Consider the following 9734-nt stretch of genomic DNA (forward strand, 5'->3'; position numbering starts at 1 on the left):
CATTATGGAGGCCTGGGTTCAATCCCTGGTCAGGGAACCATCCCACATGCCATGTGGCAAGATGCAACCAAAATACAATAAATGAAAAAATAAAGGGATTATGTATCTAAAAAGAAAACCATGAAGGGACTTAATAATCCACCTTCCAATGCAGGAACCACAAGTTTGATCCCTGGTCTAGGAACCAAGATTCCCCATGCCACAGAGAAAATAAGCTCAAGAGCTGCAACTGCCGAGCCTGCCCACTCTGGAGCCTGTGCGCCACAACTAGAGTCCACACACTGCAACGAAAGGTCCCACATGATGCAACTAAGACTCAGCACAGCCAAATAAATAGCAAATTTTTTTAACTTTCTTAACTTTTTTTTTTTAAGAAAACCATGTAGACACATGAGCTTATGAACTGAACATAAACCCCCTCCTTAGACATTATCCCCCATAGCCCTGTGAGGTAGATACTAACTTCCCATTTTACAGATGAGGAAACTGGGGTTTAAAGGATTGGAGGGACTTGCCCAAGGTCATAGGATTTGAACCAGGGCAACATGTGCCCAAAGCCATCCCCTTTCTGCCATAACACAAATGTAACTTCCTAGCTTGGCTGTTAGCTGTCCAATAACAAACTTGAATCCATTCCTTGACTTATCTGCCTCTGTTTCCCCAAAAGATAGTAACTATGTGACCCAATCCAGAAGAGCTGAACCAAAATAACAAAAAAATGGGGGCCCCTCTGAGGGTGACTGTCAACACCCAGGCTGTGGGAACAGTCTGGTATGTGCTTGAATGGATAACTGAGGAGTTCAAAGCCACAGCCTCCTAGAGGCATCAGCCAGACTCACAGGAAGCAGGAGTAGCTCCTGTGACAGTCTGAAATGAAGGGAGGGCAGCATGGCTCACTGTTTACCGGGACATCAGACACGGGGGAGAATTCTGATTCCACGACTCACGGGCTGTGTGTTCCTCGGCAACAATCACCCTCTCTGAACCTTAGTCTCCTCCGACATTTTAGGTTCAACAATCTGAACCAATCATGTCATGTCAAAGATAAGTTCATATATGGAAAGCATCTGGCACACAGTAGGTAATAAATGTGCGTTTCCTCCTTCACTCTCTGCTTTTGCTTATAAGGTGTTTGGTTCCACAAGACCAAGAGCTGCTCTCACTGGACTAAGACCTGGAACTCCCTGTGCCTCATTTTTTTCATCTGTAAAACAGACTCCAAAGACCCAAGGGGTGGAAACAAATTCCTCATGCCTTCATTTGGGGAAGGGAAGAAAAAGGGTAAGGGTAGAGATTAGGATGCCACACAATCCCTCAGGCCTGGGAGACCGGGTAGCCTTTTTCAGGTTATACAAGTGGGAGCATGACATTCACAGATGGAGGGATGCAAAATGGTCAGAGCATGCCCAGGGCATCCTCATCTCAGCCCAGTGATGAAGAGAAAGAACTGGAGCATGGATACCTGGGCCCCATGCCCACCGTGAGACTCTGGACTTGTCGCCTCAGACTCCAAGCCTCAGTTTCCCCCTTTGTAAAATGGATGTATTCATTCCCACCCCACACAAGGCTATGAGGATTCGTGAAGGGCTGGATGTGAAAAATAGCAGTGCTAGGCCTGACATTTAGGCAGAGCTCGGCAAGCCTTAGCTGTTGACACTGTTTTTATTGTGATTATTACCCAGTAGCTTGAGTCCTAATGACACTGACCAGGGTTCTTGGCCTTCCTTAGTCAATAGAAATTGACTAGAGGCCAGACAATAAATTCAGGGGAGACTTTATTGGGGCCCCTGCTAGCAGCAGGGGGAAGCGAAAATAAGAAACAGGCTCCCTTGCTCCCTCCCCAAGGCCGGGCACGCTGGTTCCTTCTATGGGGTGAGGGTAGGGGGTGTGTCCAGGCGTTGGGCTGGACAGGGGCTTAAGTGGTCTGCCCACCCTTTTGGTGGTGTTGGGTGCAGGGGGTATGAGCAGTACCCTGCTTTTGCTCCCGACCACCACCACCCTGGTTTTGGTTCTCAGCCTTTCAGAAGTAGCAGTTGGGTTTGGGGTCTTTTTATGTCTTGTTGTCAATAATTTGCCCCAACTGTAGACGCATGCAGTTATTTTTAGTCCCTTATAGTTTGTTTGTATTTTGTTACTCAAAGAGACATTTGTCCAGGAGTAAGCACTGGAGCAACTAACTCTGCCCTCATCTTCTCTGTGTCCTTGGGCACCCGTCCCCACTGGGCCTCAGTCTCCACCTCTGCAAAGGAGGAGCAGCAACACCTCCCTCCAGGGTTCTGTGAAGATGTCTAACTCCCAGCATGTGACTGTCATGCAATTGGGATTCAGAAGTCAGGAGACCCCCACCCTGGAACCGAGGGGTGTCCCAGGTGTAGGGAAATCAGAGACAATTTGATCCATTTTCTACATTGGATATGAGACTTTGGCCACCTGATGCGAAGAGCCAACTCATTGGATAAGACTCTGATGCTGGGAAAGACTGGAAGCAGGAGAAGGGGACGACAGAGGATGAGATGGTCAGATGGCATCACCGACTCAATGGACATGAGTTTGAGCAAACTCTGAGAGATGGGGAAGGACAGGGAAGCCTGGATGCTGCAGACCGTGGAGCTGCAAAGAGCTGGAGATGACTGAGCAAATGAACAGCAACGAGACTGGTGGTGCTAGTGGCTAAGAACCCACCTGCCAAAGGAGAGGTGAGACAGGTGGGCTCGATCCCTGGGGCAGGAAGATCCCCTGGAGAAGGAAAGGAAATGGCACCCCACTCCAGTACTCTTACCTGGAGAATCCCATGGACAGAGGAGCCTGGCCGGCTATAGTCCAGGCGGTCGCAAAGAGTCGGACAACGAGTTAAACAACAATGAGACTGAGGTCCCTTCCAGGGCTCCAACAGTTGCCTCTCCCAGTGTTCCAAACAGAATCTTCAGGTCACCTTGGAGCAAGGGTTCCCAGCCTCACCCCCACTCACAAAACCATGAAATCTTGAGTAACATCCTCATCTCATTTTTCTGTTTAACTTGTCAATCAAACAGCTTAACAGTTCCACCTACTAATGTGACTGGCAATTATTTACTTTGGAAAGCCCTGAAAGACACCAACAGATTGCCGAATTCTGAGTCATCTATAAATCCATCTCTCCATCACTCATTTCCTGATTTCCACACTATAAAAAAGGCTGCCTTCTCAGCAAAGCAAGGAGACCACGACAGCTGCCAGAACCTCTGAGAAGCCAGGTGAGACTTGTGCATTCCACCCTCCCCCACCACCACCACTACTGCCTCGGGGGGCAGAGGTGCTAGCCTCCACACAGTGGCATCACTGGCTGGCTGCACTTCAGATCACTCTTTGAGGGTCTTCCAAGAGAGCCAAAGCTTGTCATCTGGGGGGCAAGGTGATAACCATCCACTCTGCCTCCCTAAGAGACCAGTGACATCAATGAAGAGACTTTCGGCAGCAGACTGTTTGATGGTGATAGGGAGCACGTGGCTGTAGGTACATTGCTCGAATTCCACGTGAGCTAGGGCTGTCTCATGGGCGTGCTCCTCCTGCCCTAAATCCCAGTCTCTACAGAGTTTTATCTTGAGTTTCCCATTGTGCATTGCTCAGTGTACATGCTTACTCCATTGTGCATCCAGACCATGGTCCAGCAACCTCCTACAATCCACCCAATTTTGTACATTTTGGTGCATTTTTCTGGGACCAAGGGTCCCTAGCTTCCATTGGAGTCATAAAAGATCTGTTGCCAAAAAGAGATTCAGAGGCCCCAAGCCAAGTTTGCCTCTCAAGGAGGCCACAGCTGGCTCTTTGGACCAAAAAGCCCTTTCGATTCCTGTGGCAGCAGCAATGATGGCTCTTTGGCCAAATCAGCCAGTTGATGGGATTTTGCCCAAAGCAGCCAAGTGTCTCCAGAGTGTGGGAGCCAGTTCCAGTTGTCGACACCTTTACTGACTACCAAAAAGGCCCTGGAGAAGGATGGTGGCATCTGGGAAGGGGACTGGTGCAAAAGGGTGGCAGATGTCAGAGGTCACCCAGAAAGTTCGTCCAGGTCATCTTGAGGGAAAAGAGAAAGACATGGACGAGATAGTGTGTATATTGGTGGGGGTGGAGGGTTGGGGTGAGAGGGACACCTTTCTCCAACAGCAGTTCTGCCATTAGCTTGCTGTTTGACCTTGGGAAAATCACTACCCCTCTCTGGTCCTCTTGTCCTTGTGGAAGGAGGACTTTGGATGGTTCCCAGGATTTCCCAGCTCTGGTATGAATGAGATGGTAGCTATACCCCTTGTGACTTGCAAGGGCTTCCACAAAGCCTCACGGGCTACACGCAGACCAGAGGACTTAAAGGAGGATGGGGACAAAGCAGTCGAGTTCCTCAGCCACTAGCACATTTAAGCCTTTTAATTTGCTTTGTCTCATTTAATACATTGTAAGCAAGCCCAACTGGAAAGTAAATCTGATGGTCACTTAATTTAAACAGAGGCCCCCGGGCAGAGAGAGCTATCTTTAAGTCCTATCCTCAATGTGTACTTGTGACCTTGGGGAAAGTTACCTAAACTCACTAGACCCCCATTGCCTCACTGGTGCAATGCAGGTGCTGTGTCCGCATCTTAAGGGTAAAGATGAAATCAGTCACCGAATGTGGAGCACTCAGCCTGACACCTGGCTCAGAGCAAATGCCTTAGCTGTTGCTGTTCACTCCCTGGTGTGCTGGGGTGGGGGCAGGCAGTGGATGGGTTCCTCTCTAGTATCTGCGCCACAGTGGTCCTTTCCGCAGATACTGAGTGAGGATGTTTCAAATCGGGAGCCTCATTGTCCTCTGTGGGCTGTTGGCCCAGACCACGGCCCTGCTGGAAGCCCTGCCCGTGCCCCTGGAGCAGAATCTGCCCTTGGCTGTGACTCCAGCCCTGGCCCCGAGTCCCACAGATCTTGCTGGAAGCTTGACAGGTGGTAAGTAAGAGTCTGTGACAACTTCTTCCAGGTGTGTGTGGGTGTGTGTGTGCAATCATCTAATGGTTGGGAAGGGGGCTAAAGAGGGGTAAGGGCTGAGGAGCCATAATTGTCAGATCTGACCCCCAAGCACCCCACACCCATTTCCAGCTCTCAGCAATGGCCTGCTCTCTGAGGGTCTGTTGGGGATTCTCGAAAACCTTCCGCTCTTGGACATCCTGAAGACCGGAGGGAATGCTCCCAGTGGCCTGCTGGGGGGCCTGCTTGGGAAAGTGACTTCACTCACCCCTCTCCTGAACGACATCATTGAGTGAGTAGCCCTGAAACAGGGCCTTGGAACCCATCAGAGATCTCCCACTGGAGACCAGCCAGCCCCAGGTAGTGGCCTTGGAGGAGGGAGCAGGGTCATCAGAACATGAGGCCAGGACTCAGGCTGAGACCCCCTCACAGTCTGGCAGGGAGCAGCAGCTCTCCTGAACCAGCAATTGCTCCCAGTGCTGAAGAACAGCTTGGATCTCCAGCATCGTCTATAACCCTCACCATAGTCCTCTGAGGTCAATTTAATAATGCCTAGTTTCATAGAAAAGTGGAGGCACAGAAAGGGGCCTGTGCCCACACCACCAGAGTGACTCAGAGTGCAGGTTCTGATTCTAACTGACTTAAGTCCAAAGCCAAGGCTTCTTCCACTCCACCATGATAATTTTGTTCTCTTCATCGGTGGAATCTCTTCTTAAGTTGCTCTCCTCACTAGTGAACACGATGGCTTTTGATGTAAGCGAGAAAGTGTAAGCTATACTCCTCAGTGACATCATCATGTGATGTCCATGGAACAATCCAATTAACAAAGAGCGAGAGTGGAAAGTGAGCTGGCAAGACTGGGTCCTTTACAGAACTGGATCAAATCCATTCCCAGGAATCCTAGGCCCCCCCCTCCCCCCAGATGCTTGCCTCTGACTTGAAGACAGACAGACAGACAGCATTGAGTCTGATTTCTGTATCCATCATGCACTTGCTGGGTGACCCGGGGCAAGGCACTCAGTCTCTCTGGGCTTGGCTTCTCCACCTGTAAAATGAAGATCATGGTACCCACAGAGAAGAACTGTCAGGAGGACTGGAGAAGATGCAAATCATCTGACACAGAGGCTAGCTCAGAGAAGAGAAGAGGCCTCAGAGAAGAGGCTTACTTCCCCCCTTTCTCAGTTCTCCCCAGCTTCCTGCTCCTCTGTCTTCATGATTAACTTTATTGATTGACCTGCCATTGAAGGGCTCAGCAAGATTCATGATCCCTACTCTTAAATGTGGAGGACTTACTTCAGTTGCCCTGACATCATCCACTTACCCACCCATACATCCACTTGACCATCTGCCCTTCATCTAACCACTTTCTCTTCCATTCATCTACCCACATATTCATCCACCCACCTGCCCATTAGTCCACAAACTCAGCCATTATAAAATAGCCCCTTTCTTTGTAAGGCTCTGAGCTGGCGTACAGGATGCAAACATAACCGAGACACAGTTTCTTATCTTGGAAAACCTCATAGACCTAAGGTGAGCAGAGGGATCTGACCCAGTGCAGAGGATGGGAAAAACTGATGCGAGACTCAAAACTCATGTGGCTATTGTTGCAAGACTCTCCTCATATCTCCTCCATCCCACCTTATGGGTAGCTCCATCTCTGAGATGCTCCTGGCGGGATTAGATGTGGTTTCTAAGTTTAGGACTAGAGGAGTTAATGTTTCTCACTCCAATGTTTCTCCCTGGGCAGTTTGAAGATCACTAACCCTCAGCTGCTGGAACTTGGCCTTGTCCAGAGCCCTGATGGCCATCGTCTCTATGTCACCATCCCTCTGGGCATGATCCTCAATGTGAAAACGTGAGTGGACTCCAAGGGGGGATGGGAGGATGGCTCACCAAAGGAGACCCTGATGATCATGAGTGGTAAGCAAGAAAAAAGCTGTTGGAGTCTATCCAAAAGACCTGAGCCTCCAACATCAGCTCATTTGCTGCTATGCTAAGCAAACTTGAGTCCCTTAGGAGACTCACTTGGCCTCTTTGAGCCTACTGGGAATTGAGACGAGTACAGTTGTGGGCAAGATGGAATGAGGCGAGCCTGGCATTTCTGTCCAGAAGAAAACCTCCTCTGCCTTGGGACATGGAAGCTCAGCTACAGCGGACTGTCTTCTCTGCAGGCCCTTGGTGGGGAGTCTGTTGAAGCTGGCTGTGAAGCTAAACATCACCGTGGAACTCTTAGCTGTGACAGATGAGCAGAAGCGTGTCCACCTGGTTGTTGGCGACTGCACTCACTCCCCTGGCAGCCTGCAAATCTCCCTGCTTGATGGGTGAGGCCAGAGGGGTGGCTGCTCCTGTTGAGACAATATGATGGAATGACAGGTGAATGTTTGGAAAGATGGAACAAAGGGAGAATGGGTGAGTGGGAGAGTGGAAGGGTGAGATGATGGATGGATGGATAACAGATGGATGGATGAATAAGTAAATGATCACTATCCCTTCTTAAGCCAGGCTGACCAATTTTATGCTGGATTAGGCAGAAAGAAATCTGAGTTCAAGCCCCATCTAGCTGAGGGGTATGGCAAGAGATGGAGGGCTCCCTGTGTGAACTTGAACAGTTCTCACCCAACTTGAGTCTCAGCTTACTCAGATAATTGTAATATGGAGCTATATTGGCCTTATTGAGAGAATCCTCAAAAATAATAAATGTGAACATGCTTTGTCCCAATAAAGAGTAAAAGAGCTATGGAGCCCACAAGGGTAATTATTTCAGTTACTCTTGAAAGGGAGAGGGAGGCAGGTATAAAATACAGGAGTCACCCGCATCATGACTAACATTTATTGAACACACATGTGATACATATACCGTCTCATTGAATCCTCATGACAACTGCATACTAAGCACCGCTTATTCCTGTATGGATTCTACAAAGCCTGATTGAACACCTACTGTGTGCTGGCACTGTGTGTTTCCTCTACATGTACCTAGTGTGTACACTGCTGTGCAGGGTGTCACTGTCCTTGGATGGGTGCCTTGTTATGGATGCATGTGGGTACAGAGGCACAAGACCGGGTTCTCTTATCAGTACTGCGACTGCAGTGGGCACATACCCATGCTTCTCCATGCCAGCCCCAGGCCCCTACACTCTCCATGCTTTTCTCTTTCAGATTGGACCCCCTCCCCATTCAAAGCCTTGTTGACAACCTCACTGGCATCTTGAATAATGTCCTTCCTGAGCTGGTGCAGGGCAAGGTAAGTGGAGTTAAAGTGCGGCCTCCTGGTCCTTGGATCTTAGTACTTCTCAGGCTAAAAGAAGCCCCTGGGGTGAGCTCTTCTGAGTCACTCAGTTTGATAAGTAAATTCCATCTACCAGTCTATCTGTCCATTGATCCATCTGTCCATGTTTCTTCTTCCCATCCTTCAAAATGTACTGATTGGTGTCTGCTCTGGGCCAGGCACTCTACACTACAGCTGAAACAGATGGGTTCCTGCCCCAAGAAGCTTCCAGTCCACCCCGACTATGGCTGCAGACAAGGCCCACCCAGCCTATGCTCAGGATCTCCTATGACCAGAAACCCACCCCTCCCAGAGCAGTCCACCCTATTCAGAAACAGATGCCAGATCACAGAGTGAACAGCCACTCACTCTGGGCTTGGACACCTCATCCCTGCCTTCATCATCTCCACCTGCCCAGTGTGGACATGTGAGGGTTCATCTGTGGGACTGCTTAGAATCAGACACTCTCAGAGACAGACAAATGACAGAAGATCTCCCCAGGGACCCATTTTCTGGATGCGGTTGCTGCCCGTGTCTCCCAAGGTGCCTAATGCTTCTCTCCACCCCGGCTCAGGTGTGCCCCCTGGTCAATGCAGTTCTCAGCCGCTTGGACGTCACTCTGGTACATTCCATTGTCAGTAAGTACCCGCCCTGATTCGGGAAAATCCCCTGGAGAAGGAAATGTCTACCCACTCCGGCATTCTTGTCTGGGAAATCCCATGGACAGAGGAGCCTAGTGGGCTATGATCCAGGGGGTCACAAAAGAGTCAGACATGACCAGCTTCCAAGTCCTCTCTCCCCTCTGCAGGAGCAGGGCTTTTCCCCAGGGAGCTCTGTCCCCGCACACATGGGACAGTTAGGGCCCTCCAGCCTCAGCTCTCCCCATTTTAGAGTTCTTTTTTGCCTTGAGTTATCAGGATCATCTTGAGACATAGACCATGCCTGTCTCCCCACGTCAGCCATAACTTAAGAATAGCTGGGCTGGTTGATGAAGGAGGCACAGTCCCCTTCAAGCCCTGCCTGAGCACGGTTGAATCTCAGAGTTCCCATTTCCCAGGCCCCTGGGGACCATGAAGATCCCTGGGCTCCTTCCCTCTGGTCTGTGGTTATTGGTTTGTTTGTTTGTTTGTTTTCATTTTCCAGATGCACTGATCCACGGGCTAGAATTTGTCATCAAAGTCTAAGACTTCCAGGAATGGACCTGGCCTCTACTGAGCCAGTGAGTATTGCTCCACAGTCCACAGGATTTGGAGGGTGGTCGGCTGTTCTTCTCCTGGTGAGGGCAACAGGGGGCTTGGGACAGTGCCATCCAAAGAGAAAGACAAACAGCCATATAGACAAACACCGAGATGCAGAGAGAAGTCTGCAAAAAGGCTGACAGTGATGGAGAAACACAAGTGGCACCGCAATACAGACACAAAGGGAAGCACACACAGTCAAGGATACACACACCCACACACACACACACACACAAAGTGCCCAGACACACCATGATTACTCA

At 49.9% G+C, this 9734-nt stretch overlaps 1 protein-coding gene across 1 annotated transcript; it reads left to right on the forward strand.

Moving 5' to 3' along the window:
- The first annotated feature begins 4633 nt into the window (after positions 1-4633).
- Positions 4634-9417, forward strand: BPIFA1 (BPI fold containing family A member 1). Its single transcript, XM_052651307.1, is given in 8 exon segments — positions 4634-4779; positions 4781-4944; positions 5095-5254; positions 6713-6820; positions 7137-7286; positions 8125-8209; positions 8808-8871; positions 9377-9417. Coding segments are annotated over 8 exon segments (918 nt in total).
- Positions 9418-9734: the final 317 nt, after the last annotated feature.

This window comes from Budorcas taxicolor, chromosome 13 (genome assembly GCF_023091745.1).
Source record: "Budorcas taxicolor isolate Tak-1 chromosome 13, Takin1.1, whole genome shotgun sequence".
Taxonomy (NCBI): domain Eukaryota; kingdom Metazoa; phylum Chordata; class Mammalia; order Artiodactyla; family Bovidae; genus Budorcas; species Budorcas taxicolor.